The sequence below is a fragment of the Herpailurus yagouaroundi genome, unplaced genomic scaffold, assembly GCF_014898765.1.
Source record: "Herpailurus yagouaroundi ecotype Mexico unplaced genomic scaffold, PumYag 67681, whole genome shotgun sequence".
Taxonomy (NCBI): domain Eukaryota; kingdom Metazoa; phylum Chordata; class Mammalia; order Carnivora; family Felidae; genus Herpailurus; species Herpailurus yagouaroundi.
Genome location: NW_024420481.1, coordinates 1,656,751 through 1,674,826, shown reverse-complemented (window position 1 = coordinate 1,674,826; position 18,076 = coordinate 1,656,751). Strand labels below are relative to the sequence as shown.

At 41.7% G+C, this 18,076-nt stretch overlaps 1 protein-coding gene across 1 annotated transcript in view; it reads right to left on the bottom strand.

Annotated features, from left to right (window-relative positions):
* Window positions 1-10,640: 10,640 nt before the first annotated feature.
* USP26 (ubiquitin specific peptidase 26) overlaps window positions 10,641-18,076 on the bottom strand; it is a 53,800-nt gene continuing 46,364 nt past the window's right edge. Inside the window, exon 4 of the mRNA XM_040468097.1 lies at window positions 10,641-15,900. Within this exon, the coding sequence (XP_040324031.1) occupies window positions 12,881-15,637 (2,757 nt within the window). The 5' untranslated portion in view covers window positions 15,638-15,900 and the 3' untranslated portion in view covers window positions 10,641-12,880. The remainder of the gene's footprint in view (window positions 15,901-18,076) is intronic.

Sequence of the window (18,076 nt, the reverse complement as noted above, 5' to 3'; positions counted from 1 at the left end):
GAAAGAGGAAAATGAACATCTTGTAGAAAAGATAATCATTTTCAAAATGGTCATGATTATTGCTAAAGGAGCGTCTCTGTTTAGCAAACTTTTCATTTCCTACTTGTATTTCTCTCTGCTAAACTCCAGGCTCTCCTTGAGAATTATTCATGTAATCCCAAATGGGGAAAAATAATTATGGCTATCAGAGTGTATCTAAGTGGCCAGTATGACGAAGTGAAAAATGCCTTATACTTACCAGACTCCAGAATGGTTTCAGAATCCAACCCCATCTCTTCACCACAAGACCCCAAATGCCACCAGTGAGAGGGGACAGGAGCTTTCGTAGGTAAGAATTCGCCTCCACTGTGCAATGGCTATTATCTCAACACTTGAGGGGTAACCAGCCTACTGAGAAAAAGGAAAGTTTCCATATCCTATAAGGGAAGGTTAAGAGGAGGGAGAGAGAGAGGTAAGAGAGGAAAAGGCAATTAGAACAAGGCAGTACCAGGAAAGGCAGTTTTGGGGATAATTCCAAATGAAGGGTGCAAATAAATGCACAAGGTGAAGGTAGACATAAAGGTGAGCTGTGAAAGATGGGAGGGATTATCCAAATCAAAAATGGCCTGTTATGTAATGGTGCCCATGAAACAGGCTGTTCCATACAGAGGGGCTGTGGAACAATGGGCTTGCACGTTTAAGCAAAGTGGAAACTGATCTGCCTCAAAACCATACAGAGGCTTATGGGAATTGAGAACAATTCTAGGGCCTTAGGCCCTCTGGGTAGACCCTGATAAAAGGATACCAGTCATGCACAAGAATATTCATGGCGTCCTAGAGGACCTATTGATGGCCAGAGACATCTCGGAAGCTGCTTGTTCCCACCATGCCTGTGGCCCGGTAGCGGCAATAAAAACTAAGGTATAGAAAGTATTTGTTATATCAGGTACTTTCACTACCTCCAGCTATTCTTTCCTAATGCAGATCAGTCAACCTTCTCGTCACCAAAAAGACTGGAAGCAAATGTGAGTGGCAGGTTAGTGTAAAAATTCCCGAAGTTTTTCTTTCTTCCATAGAAACTTAAAGCCTTAGGTTTGCAGATGAGTTATCCAAATTGCCTTTCTGGATCATCCATGACTATAGAATGAATGTATAAGTTGTTTTAAAATGTTTAAGTGGAGGGGCACCTGGGTGGCTCAGTCGGTTAAGCATCTGACTTTAACTCAGGTCATGATGTCTAAGTTCATGAGTTGGAGCCCTGCGTCAGGCTCTGTGCTAACAGCTCGGAGCGTGGAGCCTGCTTCAGATTCTGTGTCTCCCGTTCTCTCTGCCCCTCCCCCACTCACACTCTGTCTCTTTAAAAAAATAAATAAACATTAAAATTTTTTAAATTTTTAAGTGGAGCAAGTATTCTGTGGGTAGAAAAAGGAGAGATTGAGAATTGCAGGCAGGAATCTGAAGAGACCTATTTACTTTCAAGTATTTGGAAAATATGTTGCTCAAAACATACAATTATTAAGCTCTTAATGTCCCAGGTGGATACAGGCAGGGGTGGAGAGTATTTCCCTTGAGTTGTGTTCCCATGGTCACAAAACTGAAGCTCAAAAATTTACTATAGCTCAATGGTCACACAGGATTGTAATCCAAAGAAGCAGAGGCCTGATGATACTGAAGTGAGGAATCCATGCCAGGTATCAATGTATTGTCTCATAGCTGCAAATTCATCTGTCAATGCATGCTCTGAGGTAATGGACAGAATTCATTTAAACATTTGTCCTTTACAGTGAGCACAATGTTGGGCTTCGCCAGTAGAGGGCGCTGGAGAGACATTATAGGAGAAAAGGGGCTCTTGGCTGTTTCTGGTAGTTGCACCGTGGGTGCGCGGTGTGGTTGTGAGGAAGTTTGGGGAAGAGGTGAATAACCAACTCTGAATAAGCACCCAAAGTGAAGATGTCAGCTGGACAAAATGATGCAGTCTGTGGATGTCAATCAGCTTCTTTCCCCGGCCACCTGATGGCTTGCTCACCGAGCTTATGAACCAAGTTGCCGTGGTGGCAGGCATGGAGGCTGGGCATGGGCAAAACATCGTCTTCCCCTCCTGAAGGCTGACCTGGCCACAGCCACTGCTGAGTGTGTAACCTGCTGACGATGGAGATCAACTCTGAGCCCCGGATATGGCACTGTTCCTCAGCAGGCCCAGCCAGCCACCTGTTGGTGGATTGATTACATTGGACCTCTTCCACCACAGAGGGAGCAAATATGTGTCCCCACTGAAATAGGTATATATTCTGGGTCTGTGTTTGTCTTTCCTGCTGATAATGCTTCTGCCAGCACCACCATCCATGGACCCACAGAATGTCTTATCTAGAGCATCATGGCAATCCACACAGCCTTGCATCTGATCAGGGAACTCATCTCATAGAAAAGAATTGCACCAGTGGCCTCATATCCCTGAGAATAACTGGGTTTATAACATCTTCCATTACCCACCAGCAGCTGGCCTAATGGAAGGGCTGACTGAAGACTTCATCGCAGTGCCAATTGAGAGAAAAAAATCCCTTGCTAGGATGGAATTCAATCTCACAAAATGCAGTTATGCTTTAAATCACAGACCACAGTGTGGTGCCATGTCCACCGTGCCCACAATACATGGGTCCAGGAATCCAGACAGTGGGCAAGAGTGGGAGGGGCTTCTTTCACTATTACATGTAATAACATACTTCCTGAACTCTTGCTTTCCATTCCAGGAATTTTGAGCTCCACTGATTTGGAGATACTAGTTCCCAAGGGAGGAATGCTTTCACCTGAGGCCACACACGTCTCCATTGAACTGGAGGTTGAGAGTGCCACCTGGACATTTTGGTCTTCTGGTGCCACTGAACACAAGGGTTAGTCTACTAACTGGGGTGATTTATCCCCATTACCAAGGAGAAATCAGTTTACTGCTACACACTGGAGGCAAAGAAGACTTTGTGTCAGAAAAAGAAAATTCTGGACCTAGGTAAGGAGATATTTTATTCGAGGGGATTATTGCAATAGGAGGAAGGGACTGTTGCCATAGAGAGAATCTTCCAACCATAGGATCTGCAAGTGTTTCAAAGGTCGGGTGGAAAGGGGTTTTCTTCTACAGGAAAGAATGAATAAGGCTAGAAAGAACTGGATGTGGGAGAATGGGATGTACACGTGGCATATAATTGTATGAACAATCATCGAATGCCTTTCTCTGTGGTCAGGTGATTTTCGGGAGGGGTTGTTAAGGAAGGCCTGCTCTGCATTCTGGTGCTTGCTCAAGCTGAGAATGAGTCAATGTTCAGGGACCTGTGGGGATGGGGAGAAGCTGGATTAAAATTTGGTCACGTCTAAAGTTAGCTGGTGCTGTGATGTTCAGATTGATCAAAGGGAGCAAACAGTTCAGTTCAACCGATGAGACCATGAATGGGAACTTGGAAGGTCTGTGTCTGGTCTTGTCATAGGTAAACAAGGGGATCATGCACAAGTCTTACCTAGGTCGTGCCAGGAGGAGAGATTCTTCATGATAAGCCATTTCCTGAAACAAAGAAGAGTGGAGGGATTTCTTTCTTTTCTTTTCCTCCCAGCTTTACTGAGATATAATTGACATAATAACATTGTGTAAGTTTAAGGTGTGCAACGTGTTGATTTGATACAGGTACATATTACAAAATGATTACTACAGGAGCATTAGTTAACCTCTACTGTCACATAATTATCATTTCATTTCTGTGGTGAGAACAGTTTAAATCTCCTCTCTTAGCAACTTTCCAGTACATAATACAGCATTATTAGCTGTAATCACCATGCTGTATGTTAGATCCCCAGAATTTGTTCATCTTATAATTGGAAGCTTACACACTTTGACCAATGTTTCCCCCACCCACCACCAGCCCTTGGTACCCACCACCTCTCCAAGTTTTTCTCCCTTTTCTACTTTTAAGGATCATTGTGATTATATTGGGCCTATTCAGATAATCCGGGATAATGTCCCATTTTAAGGTCAGATGATTTAGCAACCTTGCCATGTACTATAACATGCTCACAGGTTCTGGGAATTAGCATGTGACATCTTTGAGGGGGGCATTTATTCCACTGGCTACACTCAGGGTATCATGCCCGTTGGGAATTGGGATGAGTTTCACTCATTCAAAAAAAAGATAAGTCTTTTGGTGGGGACACGATATTGTCATTTTTGGAACGCGAGAAGGTGTTTATCTTGATGGTTGGATGATGGGTGCACATGTGACAGTAGGGGGTTGTTCCTGCATGTTTTGTTATGTCTGTAGTCACCTCTATCCTGGACAATACTGCCCAATTGCTAATCATTCTCCTGCTAAATGTTGTTCAGCTGGAACGGTATCATTTATTCAATGACCAGCTTCTCGGGTCCATGGTGTTGGCTCTTGTGGGGATAGACCGTGAGCGGAACTCAGCATTGCTGTGAAAGAGTAATCAGTGTAGATGAGCACAATGTGTTGTTTCAAAATTTCACATGACCTCGATGCACATGTCCTCATCCGAGAACCTGTTGACATACATAATGAGACCATGATACAATCTGTAGAGGTCATTGGACATGTGGTAAGGAATGTGGTAATACAAAGAGAGAATTCCCAGTGGGGAAAGAGTGGATCTGTGCTCATTTCCTTCACATCAGTTACCTGCCATAAAGATGATGATGCCAGGGCAGGGAAGGAAGTATGTCCTAGCTGGGTAGGAAAGTACAGAGTTACATGTATATTCAACAATGGCTTTTTAGTTTGAATTAGTTTCTAAAAGATATATAGCAAGGGAAAGATTTCCCAAGACTTAGCTTACATATTTATCCTGCAGAATATTTTGTGGTTTGAGGATAAGTTGGTACAGATTCACAAACAAACCAGAGATGAAAAACATTATATTAATTTTTGAAGAATTTCGCAAAGGTATGAGTGAACTATAAAATCTCTTACCGTGTTCTCAACATGGACCTGGATGCCACCTTTATGTCTTCATGTTGGATTTGTTTCACTAGGATGCCATTTTGCAAGGTGTGTGTGTGGGCTGTCACTTGCTCCCCTTCCAGACATTCATGATTAAGTTCTCTTTAGCATAAGTAACAGTCTCCCTGGATACAAGAGACCAGTAATCAGTATATCCTTTCACATTAATTAAATGCAAGTGAGAAATCTACGATGCTCAGCCAGCTCATTAGTGATCACATAGCTTGGGTAAGGGTTTGGTCATTGCTCTTGATGGCCTACTTCATCTTTAGGGGATGGAGTTTTAGATTCTGCTTTAGTGCCACTGTGTGTTGTAATAGAAGAATAAAGCATTCCAAATGTTATGCCATCGCTAGACCCATCCCCTCACTTGAAATGTCCCCTTTTCCACACGTCTGAATTCTTTGCAACTTTCCAGGCTCACCTCTGTTGCCATGTCTGTTCTTTACACTTTCTCTAATCAACCCAGACCACAGCAATTCCTCTTCTCTGAAATTTTATCCCTTTCCATGTCTAGTTGCTCCCTTTGGCACTGTATGGTTTCATCAGTTATATTTCCTTATATACATCATAGACTCAAAGGATTATTAGTTGACTGAGTTGATTGATTACAGTCTAGTCTAGGTTGGTAGCACTGGGAATGAATGAAGAGACAGATGATTGATTGGATATATAGTGTTTGAGGAAGAGGGTGGAGCTAGAGTTGATGCTATTATTTCAAGGTTGGAAGCCCCCATCCACCTTTTGTCTTCTACTATAGATGCACTTGATTAATGCTTGCTGAAGTTAGTTGAATTCACTTCAGCCGGAACATTTTCTCTATCTTTTGGTATTTATCCAAAGTCTCAGTAAAGTGTTCTTCATGCCATTCTTCCATGTTTGGGCGTGGCTTTCTCAGGTATCACAGGGCATGGTATCTATACATGTCTGCCACCAACATGCTCCCTATTCTCCACAGGTATAGCCTCTGTGGGTAAATTGTGTTCATAACCACACCCTCCTTTACTCATATCTCCTGCCCTACAACACCTCTCAATGCCCCGACTTCCTCTCTCCCTCCTCCTGTCACCGTGTTCATTTCTGCCCTTGGCTAAAAATTGGTAGAGAAAAGCATCTGACCCTATGAACCCTGGAGTATTTTCTCTATGCAGGGCTTTTTTCCTTTACCCATAAGAATGTCCCCGAATGATGTCTTCCTAATGGGGAATTTCAAGCACTAGTAGAACGATAACCTACAGAAGAGTAAGCTTTCTCGTTAAAAGGTAAGACAGTAAATATTTTAGGCTTTCCAGGACTTTTCACAGCTACTAGACCAGGCTACTATAGTTATAGAATATGTAAATGAATCTTTCATATGTAAATGTATAGGTTAGTATTCCAATAATATTTACAAAAAAAAAAAAAAAAAGATCGCAAGCCATAGCCCATAAACCATAGTTTGCTGAATTCTGGCTTACAGGCTTATTTTTGGCATTCCTTATGTTTCTTAAGTCATAGCACAAAAGCAGTGGCCACTTGCCTTTATCTATCCATCTACCTACCTACCTACCTACCTACCTACCTACCTACCTACTTTGCATTTCTGGGGTAGGAAACTTTGTGATGTGTGGGAAAGGCAAAGCTGTATGCATTTCCATTGAGAACCCTGGTTGTGAATGTTACAGGTGCTAACATCGCAGACAGAACTGCACAGGCACCTTCCAGAGACCCCAGGGGTTGGTGACTCACAGAAGCAGAATTAGAGATGGGGAAATTAGGAGTGTCTGTCAGATGCAAATACTCTATTCTTGGAAATTTGCTTAATTTTATGCAGCAAGTTTTATGCTGCAAAAGCGGTTAAAACAATGATACTTTTTGCAATGATGAAACTGAAGAGACAGCTGAGTTAGAGTTTTATTAAGTGGCTTAAGGAACAATTTCCTTAGGCAGTGGGTTTTTGGTTTTTTATTTTAAGTAAACTCTATGCTCAATTTGAGGCCAGAACTTACAACCACCGAGATCAAGAATCACAGGCTCCACTGACTGAGCCAGCCAGGCGCCCCTTGTGGTTTTTTGTTCTTAAGCCTGTCCAATTGAATTTTTATATCTAATTGTGGTTTTTTGTTCTTAAGCCTGTCCAATTGAATTTTTATTTCTAATGATCTTTTATCTTATAACGATTTAGGATTATAACACAAAATATAGTATACTTTAACAAAACTGACTTTTTTGTTCATGCTTTTCCTCAGGTACACCAAGTCTGTGGACTCACATAACACGTGTAACTTTTGGTTTTATGTATCAACTTGTGTGAGTTGTGGGCCGTAGTCCCGTTATTTAATCAAACAGCAAACTAGGTGGTGCTGTGAAGGCATTTTGGAGACATGGCTAGCATTTATGATCAATTTAAGTAAAGGAACTTACCCTTGATAATGCAGGTGGACCCCATCCAATCAGTTGAAGGCTTTAAGAGCAAATCTGTTTGCCAAAGAAGAAATTGTGCCTCAAGATTACAGCAGTTTCCAGTCTGCCAGCATGCCCTATGGATTTCAGACTCCAGACTGCAACACTGATGCCTGCCTGAGCTTCCAAGTGGCCAGCCTTCCATACAGATTCAGAATTGGTAATACATTAACTTTAAAAGAGAAGTATGAAACTTTCAGATTTTTTAAAAATTGTATTTATTTTTTGAGAGAGAGTGTGAGCAGGAGAGGAGCAGGGAGAGAGGGAGACAGAGGATCCGAAGCAGGTTCTGCGCTGACAGCAGCGAGCCTGATGCGAGGCTCAAACCCACAAAACGTGAGATCGTGACCTGAGCCAAAGTCAGATGCTCAACTGACTGAACCACCCAGGTGCCCCCAGATTTTTTGTTTTGAGCAGAGTACCTGGTTAACTCTTGATGCAGGTTAATCTCAGGACAGTGGCAGATTCTGGGATGAGGGGGTCAGCATCAGGTCAGGGCTGGGGCTAGAACTCCACCTTGCAGACAGGGAAGGCCTTGTCCTGCACGGACCTGGTGCTGTTGCAGCCCAGCATTGTGACACCCAGCACCTGGCGCCAGATGTGAGTCTCCTTGTACCACTTTTGCATTGCCACTGAATCAAAGTGGCGACCAGGGTTGCCTGGAGGTCACTGTCTCACTGTTGCTTGCCAGACACAGAAACTTTCAGTGGGGGAAATAATCCACTCTGCTAGGCTACAGAGACCTACTTTGCTAAGAATTCTCTTGTGAAATATTTTTACTAAGTGGGGTCAATGCAGAGGGCAGAAATATAACCAGGTTGATAAAGGGTGAATGTAGACACTAGAGAGTGCTCTTCTCGCCCAAGGTCCCTTGTCATTGACACACGTGAATCTGTCTGAATTGAAATCCCCCCATAAAACCATCTATCAGTTGTTATTGTTATGCACACAGCGGATGGAGCATTAAAAGAAGAGGTGCTTTCTTGATATATTAGCCTCCTCTTCCCAGAAGTTGCACCAGCAACCAGAGTATTATGGTTCTCTATTCAGCCTTCTTTGCACCAAAAAGCAACACTAAATAAAATCAAAACAGAGAATCTCACATTAAGGTCTTTGGATTTTATTGAAATGGTAGAGCTAGAGTATCTGACCACTCAGCCTCTGTAGGAGTCTGCATCTAATCAAAATATAGAAACTAGTTATTTAAACAGAGTTTAATATAAATAATTATTAACCTATGATAAGAGTTAACTGTAGGATATAAGAAAAACCGCTATTGTATCCTAGGGCTGAGGGACAGTATCCAAGAAAGGGCAGATTTTGGAAAGGGACCTGATCTCCAGGGCTAGGGTTCAGATCTCGTTGATGCAATTGCGGCCCACTGCATGGCAGGTAAGTTTGCTGGTTAGCCTGAGCCAGACATGGTCCACAGTCACAGGGCAAGCAGAAAGCAATCATCCGGAGTACAGTGGAATAGTCAGGACACAGACAAGCCTCAGGCACTTCCTGGACGCAAGAGCACGCAGAGTGAGTGGGGTCCCCAGTGGTAACCCTTCCGGCACCAGTAGGGCTACTGCCAACAGCCAGGTGTGCAGTCATGCAGAAGGACTAAGGGTGCTGGTGTGGCAGGACACCTGGGGTTTGTGGATTCCTGTCAAGAGGGCTGGACGTTAGAAGGGCCATGGAGTACAAACCTGGGAAGGGCATAAGATCAAAGGGAATCAGGGCATGGGTGCAGGCCAGAGCACTAGAATTCATGGTGTCCAGGTTGAGATGGCACCGGGAAAGTCATCACCAGATCAGTTTGGAGCTTTGAGGTCATGAGGGGACCACACATTCTGGTTCTGGGGCTGGTTTAGCGCACCATCAGATATACCCAAAATCACAGCTCACATTGCTAACCCACCTCAACAACTGGCAACAGCAAGGGAGCCCCTTCCCCTTGCAATGTACCTCTCACACCCTCTACTAAAAAGCTCAACATTTTTTCAGTATAAGATGCCTTAAAGGCATTCTGTCCATTACTGCAGAGCATGTGCTGAAGGATAAATTTGGGGCTAAGAGGCAGGATGTTGATAAGTGGCACAGCCCATCCCTTTGGGATACCCAGCTTCCATATGCACCCCTTTACATACGTTTGACCTCTTATAGCAGCAAAACACTGGTATTTCCACCTTCCAGAGATACCAGTCCTCCTATATGTTTTCACTGTTCTCCCAAATTAGACGACTCAGAGCCCCCAAGTCATTGGTACCCATCATGGGCTTCATTAATTATTCCTCAAAGCCAGGCACCCATCAAATATTCTATTACCTAAAAACTAAACTGTAAAGTTTATCTCCAGTAACTTGGGCATAAAATAGATGAAGCAGGATAAAGAAAAAGGGAATGGTGAGTATAGACAAATAGACACATACATATAATAAAGAAAATGTGCAAAGCCACTGTAGCCCTTGTTTATGTAATTGGTCTCAAGGTGTTAGTTCCTCAGTTACCAAGTTTCCCTCGGCCTCAGCCAAAATCTTAGGTGCTTTGGGTTCTTTACCTGGTGGAGTGACCAAAACCATTTCCCAAGTGTTTGAGTCCTAAATCAGTCTGCTTCTTTTGTTGCTGTGACAAAATAGTTTTCCGCTAACTTTACTATTAGTAGGAAGAGTAAAGGTCCCACAAAGATGTTCATATCCTAACTCCTGGAACCGGTCAATCTATTATTACAAAACAAGTGGAAATTAAGGTTGCTAATCAGCTGACCTTAAGGTAGGGGATTGTACTCGATTATCTGGTCATGCTTAGCCTCACCATAACTCTTAAAAGTGGAAGAGGAAGGCAGTGGAGGGAAGAGTCAGAGATGGCAGTATGGGGATTCAGCCTCACATCGCTGGCACATCACTGGCTGAAGCCATGAGTCAAAGAATGTGGGGAAGCCCCCAGCAGTTGGGAAAGACGAGGAAACAGACTGTCCCTTCAGAGCATCCAGAAGGACTGTAGCCCTGTCAGCATCTTGATTTGAGCCCAGTGATACCCATCTTGGGCTCCTGACCTCCAGAACCGTAAGATAATAAGGTCATGTTGTTGTACGCCATTAGGTTTGTGGTAATTTGTTCCAGGAGCAATAGAAAACTAATACTCTGTCAAAGAAAGTTTTTATATCCATTGATTACTGAGAAATCTGATGTGTAAATTAGAGAATTAATTAAAACCCATTAATAAATAACAGCCACTGAGTCACCTAAGAATTATTTTAATCTTTTATTTAAATAACAGTGTAACACACAGATGGTATGCAGCTGCTCACTGTGCACCTCAAATTTTTTCTCACAGGGCAATGAAGGGTTCCACCCAAGCCATCTGTCTAGGAGGACAGACCCTCCCCATCCTGGATATCCCAACCATCTTCTTCACCTTTTAGTTTAGCCTGCATTTTGGAAGTGCTCCATGCTGAAGAGCAGCATATTCAGGATTATAATATTCTATACTCCACACCAGACATTTCTAAATCTCAAAGCTACTGGCATCTTCATTCTCCTTTAAAAACAAAATAACTTTTCTCTCACTCCTACCAAAACTCTTGCTTTGATGCCTATGTAACTGAGCTCACACTTAACTATTCTAGAGAGGTCAAAAGCCTGGAATTGTGTGACCGAACTGTCCCTCCCCTCCTCTAAAGGTAACTCCAGCCTCATCCTTCAACCACCACAGCTGCTGAAGTACTACACAACTTGAATAAACAAACTGCCTCCATCTACCTTGCAATCTCCAAGTCTCATTCAGACCTCCTCCTAGATGCACTGTGCTGTGAGCAATAGAATTCCCTAACTTTCGAATCTGGTTTTCCCCTTAAAGGGCATTTTCTAACTTCCCCACACCACTACACTCCAACTCACCTCTTTAAAGGCCTCTGGGATTTAAAGTACCAACAAACTGTTGGATTAATATAGCCATACCGAGCCCACCCCCTAGAAACAAGGAGGGACACCCATGTTGGTAAAGGTGGAACCAAAAATTCAGTCCCTTCATGTGATGTGAGAAAGCCTTTTAGTGTAAGTAATTTGTTCCTAACAAAGGTACAAGGTGTTACTGTACCTGCCTCAAAGGCACCTCAAATAGGTTTAAGTTTTATAACATTATACAAAATCGGTGACAAGTAACACTTTCAAATCCTATAGGTCCACTCTAAAGTGTGCATTGTGTGTTTATTCCTTGAAGGAATAAGGTCACCACTGCTATAAGATATGGAGGAATAAAAGAAATCTGGAATTAGTCTTATAATATTGAATGCAGAGGACTGTTCAAGGCTTCAGATAAAGTTCTGGCAAATCAATGTTCCTTTGAGGCAAATCAAGTGCCTCTTGGAGAAGACTAAAATGACACCAAGAACAGCTGGCTAGCAAATAGGAAAAGTGGGTCAATTTCTTGAGGGCAAATAAATTCTCCATCCTTAAGCTTGAGAGTATATAACCCTTTTGATACTGAGCAAAAGGAGTCTAGCAAACAATTTGGAGACTTGACCTGGTGTTATAGTCTCATTTGCATATGCCCAAGATGATTCATAAATTACCAGATTCATTTACTATTTATTGACAGGACCATAGCAACTATTTTTTTTTTATTGCCAAAACCTCAGCAATTGTTTTTTTGTTTTGTTTTGTTTTTATTTTGTGTTTTTTTGTGTGTGTTTTTGTTTCGTTTTGTTTTTGGTCAGGACTCCAGAAACTTTTTTTTTAAGTCAAATCACTAAGTATGATCGGCAGAAGAGTGATTTCTCTGTGTGTTTTTTGTTTTTAATAAGTTTCTGAAGGAAAGGCATATGTGAATATAAGAAACAAAAACTGTAATCAAACTCCTTTAGAAATGTAACTAAATATACAACAGCAAAATCCACCAAGATACCTAACACACTACTGTAGTTCTCTAAATTTCTCAAGCATCTGATGGAATCTCCATCAAATTGCTGTTACCTACCCCCAACAACCCTGACACTCCCCGTCAGAGTTGCTGAACTAGCAGTTATGTGGTGGTAGAGAACAGTAGTTCTCTAAATTTCTCAAGCATCTGATGGAATTTCCATCAAATTACTGTTCCCTACCCCCAACAACCCTGACACCCCCCATCAGAGTTGCTGAATTGGCATTTATGTGGTGGGACCCAAGAATTTGCATTTCTCAGAAGTTTCTCCACGATCCTGATGCTGCTGATTTAAAGACTGCACTTAAAATCCACTGCACCAGAATATGGAGAACACAATTCTAGTCTAATAGAAAGGAATACTTATCGCTGAACTGTGGGATTGACCTATCTGTATTAGGGTTAGAATAGAGATTTTCCCCAAGTGTTTCTGCATAAATTCTGACCCTGGATGCCATCTGCCTCTTCATCTTTGGCTAGAGTGGAGTTTTCCTTTCATAGAGGAAGTGGTAACCAATGAGGTAGTCAAGCAGATGTGTGCAACCAGGAGCCTGTTCCACTTACTTCTGAGCGGTCTTCCCTGCCTTTGTGTTACGAGACTGGAAGTTCTCTTCCCTTTTCAACAGCTCTTCAAAAACATCATTGTGCATATAAAAGAAGATGTACCCGGTGCAAAGCCTAGCCTCCTGCATGAGATCTTCTTCGATACTCAATACCTGTAGATCATTGTAAGTGAACCACGCTTGCCTCTCAAAGTCATAGGCATCGCTGATATAATGGCCTGAATTTGGGGTCTTCCCAAGATGGCTGACAACAGCAATGAGCCGATAGGAATTGAGATCACTCATCTTACCACTTCTTTTTGGTTTTGTGGCTTCAGTTTCTGACTTCTCCTTATTTAAACAGTCTTTGTTTCCAGGGTTTTTATTGGAACCCGGTGCCCCTAGGGAATTTGCTTTGGCCTCCTGGGGACGTAATTCTGCAGGTTTTCTGAGGTTCTTTGCATACCAGCGGGTACGTGTCTTCAAGAGGGCTCCAAGCAGTGCCTGCCGCAGGGCTTGTTCATAGATTTTCATCCATTCATCATGCTGGGTCTGTTTAGTCGGTTTTTGGCATTCTTTTGGAATTCCGTTTTTTTCACGTTTATAAGTATCTTCAATAGTCTCAGTGCCACTCTTGAAATCTACAAGCGTATTAGTTGTCTCATATTTCTTTTGTTTTAGATTTTCAAACATTTCTTGAAGATAAACTTCGGCAAGACACCTGTCTGGACCACTGGTGGGTTTACCTTCATCTTTCTGGATCTGAGAAAGGGACGTTGCTTCAAGATCCATCATTAAGCCAGCAGCTAATAGCTCTTTTTCAGTGACTGCTCTATTTCCTAAGTTTACTAATTCAGACTCAGTTATATTCGGTTTAGGACATTTTCCCAGGTCTTCTTTCTGTTCTCCATTTGATCCTTCACAAAGAATCTGGCATTTTTGTGGTTCAGACTCTTTGTCTGGTCCAATGTGTGGAATCAGAGAATCATTGGATGCCAAGGTTGGCTTTGTTGAAGGTGTTAATAGAAAGAAGTTTCCAAATTTTATGCTGTGAAAGACTTTTAGGATTTGGAAATCCCTAGTAAGCACATTCTTGCTCACAGGAGGAGGTGGCTTGGTAGTTTCATTGCAATGAGATGATATATCTAAATGTGTGGAAATAACGACTTCCCGGTCATCCTTCCTTAGCGACCAAAACTCGTCAAAGGTATAACGTTTCAGATGAACAATAAGAACCCTGGGTAGCCTACTAAATTTGTGCACTGCAACAGAACTCTTATGCTTACATTTCCCACATTTATATTCAAGCTCTTCCGCTCCAAAGAAGTGATCAAAAGCAGACTGAATAGACAAAGGAAGTGATTTCGTTCCTTGTGGAAGGTTGATGGAGAGATAATTATTCACCTCGGTCTTGAGAACAACATGACCACAGGCTTGACAAGTAATAGAGCGCAGCAACTCAAACTCAAAATTATTGATGACGGGACAAATGAGCACTTCAGTGGCTGCACTTTCAGGAAAGATCTGTTGAGCTGGATTCTCCTCTTCAGATTCAATTTTAGCCTTCCATATGGTGTTTAATTTCCCCATGTTCTCTTTCATATGATCTAAACAGTGACCTAAAAACTCATGAGCATCGTTTTGTACGTTGTCAGAGAAAATCTCTGCAACTGATGATATGGTTTTTTTAAGGTTCACAAGTAACGTCTCCTTGATTTTTATGTTATAAGTATCTTTCAAAACAAACAGCTGTGCTAAACATACGCTAAGAGCATCAAGGGGAATTTTACCCCATGGGGAAGCCTTACTGAATAAATCATCAGCAAAAGACGGAATCGAAAATAAGGACTGTAAAACTGCGTTCATGTAACAGGTGTTTCCCAAATTGGGGAGGCCTTGCAATAGTTTCTCTGGGTACAAGTCAAGGGTCATCTTGAGTCTGTCCCACTCTGGCTTATCTGCACTATACTTTGCTTCCAACAGAAATGCCAAATATATTTTCTCACAAAGCACCTGAAGAACACTAACACCCTGAAGGTAAGGGTTTCCAGCAGAATCGGTCTTGAATAAGTGTTCAAATGCTAATTTCTTCTTATTTTTTAACCTCAATTTTTTCTTCCTATTGTGGCTTACATACGTCAAGAGATCTGTCTCGGATTTCTTCTCTCTTACAGAGCTATTCTTTTGCAGGAATTTCCCACCCATCCCTGAACCAGATGATAACATTCTTTTTCTCTTCTCCTGTCCATTTTCTGGTAAATCATTGCAAGTAAGTGTTGATGACTTTGATGCACACAAAGGCTTCTGCTGAAGATCGGCTGTTCCATGTCCTTCTCCTGTCTCTGAAGATCCACTACTTGACTTACTACATATTTCGTGAGATGAACTTTTGTTGATTTCCTTCTGTGTTGTTGTGCGGGCAAAGATCCCTCCATCCTTAACAGGTTTCATGGATGGTTGATTATTTTGAGAGAATCCATCCAAGAACATCTTCAACTCTTCAGCATCTGCAGAAGATAATCCTTCAATAAACAAGAAGCTATTATTTTGGAAAGTTAAATGCAGGTGATTTTGTTTTCTTCCATAGGATCTAAGCACCACACTTTTAATATTATTAGTTAGTTGAAAAGTTGTAGATTCTCCAGTGCTGAAATAGACCAGCAGTCTAATATTCTTCTTTTTTTCCACTTTTCCAATGTATGCTTCTTTGGGCTTAGACATCCCCGTATTCTTGCTCCATATATGGACAAAACCGTGTGCCATTAGAGTAGCCATACTTTACAAATAAAATACAGGTATCTTTAATTATTGACAATCTTGAAGTTCCAATTTGTTTTGCAAGCTCACTTCTGAAGACAACACCAAAGCAATGATTCTTTAGTTTTCTATAAGGATGGCCTTATTTCTAGTGTTGGTTTTATACTAGAGCCTCTTCAGGTTCTGGATGTCCAGCTATTTGGTAATAAAACCAATACCCTTTAAGAGCTGTCCATGGTTACCATGAGGGAAGAATCTTGATTTCCATGGCAAGGCAGTTACTGGAAAAAAAATCAAGAAAAATCATTTAAGCTATCAGAGAAAATGCTTGGATAGAACTCAAATTCTACTCCCATACACTAAATCTTTACACTACAATACTAGATTCCATTCTGATTAATTTCCCCGCTTAAACTGAAACCATTAAACACTTGGAAGACTTTCAGTAAATAGCTAAAGAGCATAATGAACAGTGTCTCAAGTGTATGCATATAATGTGCTAATCCTCCTGTCATAGAATGACCCTACAGGGCAACCATAATAAGTGAATAAGAGAGTGGAGGCACTAGGCGGCCCTCAAACCAATAATAGATGAATAACTCTTAATGTCCAGAAATCTAGAGGACTTCATACACAGGCCACTAAATGTAAGTCAATCTACCTCTTTCCAAATCCAGTTATGCTCCTTTCTTTCACATGGCATAATGTGAAGTCCACACATTATATCCCATGTGGGAGGGTCTAACCTATCACTGCTTAAAGCAAATGTCTCCAGCCCCAACAAGCCAAGATGACCTGGTATACTCTAAGCAATCCTGATTCTTCTGGTAAGTGTGGGGTAATTGAAAATTCAAAGCCATGCTGAACAAGAACATAAAAAACTCATTACAATTTTGAAAGGTGGTTAAAACAATGACTGAGACCAAGTTCAAGACTGTGTTTACTATGCTTTACTATTGAACAAACAAATGCAGGTAGTATAAACAATTTACAAGAAACAGGATATGATGAATGGAAAGTTTCCCATTGGCTCCAGTGTTGGTTTCACTGTTATTCTGGAGGTATGCCTAAAGTTTCAAGGTTGGTATAATCCATACAGAGTGAAGAATGCCCCAGGCTAAAAAAGTTAAGAAACCAATAGTCTGGTGCCCTTTTGGCCATTATACCAAGGGTAAAACCAAGTCAGCATTAAGGGTCTGTTATTAACACACATAAATTTCTTACTCAGTCCCAATTAACATTTTTTACTTCTATTTCTTAATGCGTCATCATACGGCCTAGAGAAAAAGTGGTAATGCTCAACATGGGTGAATTATGCACTAAACAACACCATCTTCTGGGTCATTAGTCTTGTTTTCCTCATACCTGCAATTATGTTCATATTCCCTGTCTAAAGTGGAATCACGAGTAGATTCTCTAGGTCAGCTGCGCTGAGGAGAACTGTCATGAGACCTTGCAGTATAACTGGGTCGCCAATACAGGCAATGGAAAAATCACATGCAACAACTTCTAGTAGGCTTTCGGTCTTATATGCTCTTTTCCACAAAATACTATCTGGACACCTTTAGGACTATCTGTCCATCCATGGACAGATACAAGGCATTTTCATCCAGGGTTAAATATAGGACCTGGACAAGTGATTGTGAGATCTGTTTGTGTTCCAGACTACATGGAAATTAAGACTGTAAAAAGTAACCATTTTTATAATCACAGTCTAACACTGTCCTTCTGATTGGCTAGAATTGCTTCCACACTCTCCTCCAATTAATCACCTGTTGCAACTGACATGAAATGCCTGCCATGCATTTCACACAAGCTAAATTGGTTTAATTTTTGAAATAATCCCATTTCTCTACTCCCCAGGTGCCTTGCCTACTAAACCACAAATGAGATAGGTATTTCAACAAATTAGGTGTACCAAGTTTACCTGACTCAGGTCATTTTTGGCTTGAGAACTTCACAGCCATCCATTTTGAACTTCAGTCCAAGAACTCCCCAAACAAATTCTGAGGTTTTACAAACACATCACTCATGAAAGCATCTTAGCTCCTTTTAATTAGTTTCACAAAGTTATAAATCTATAACCCCAATTCTTTACATATTAACACTTCTTCTTTTTTTTTTTTTTTAATTTTTTTTTTCGACGTTTATTTATTTTTGGGACAGAGAGAGACAGAGCATGAACAGGGGAGGGGCAGAGAGAGAGGGAGACACAGAATCGGAAACAGGCTCCAGGCTCTGAGCCATCAGCCCAGAGCCCGACGCGGGGCTCGAACTCCCGGACCGCGAGATCGTGACCTGGCTGAAGTCGGACGCTTAACCGACTGCGCCACCCAGGCGCCCCTACATATTAACACTTCTAAGCACATACTGTCTGCTTTGCAACAAGCCAAATATCCCTGGAGATTCTGCTCAGTACTCTGTAGGGTCCGTAACATCACCCTAGCAGAAGGTAAG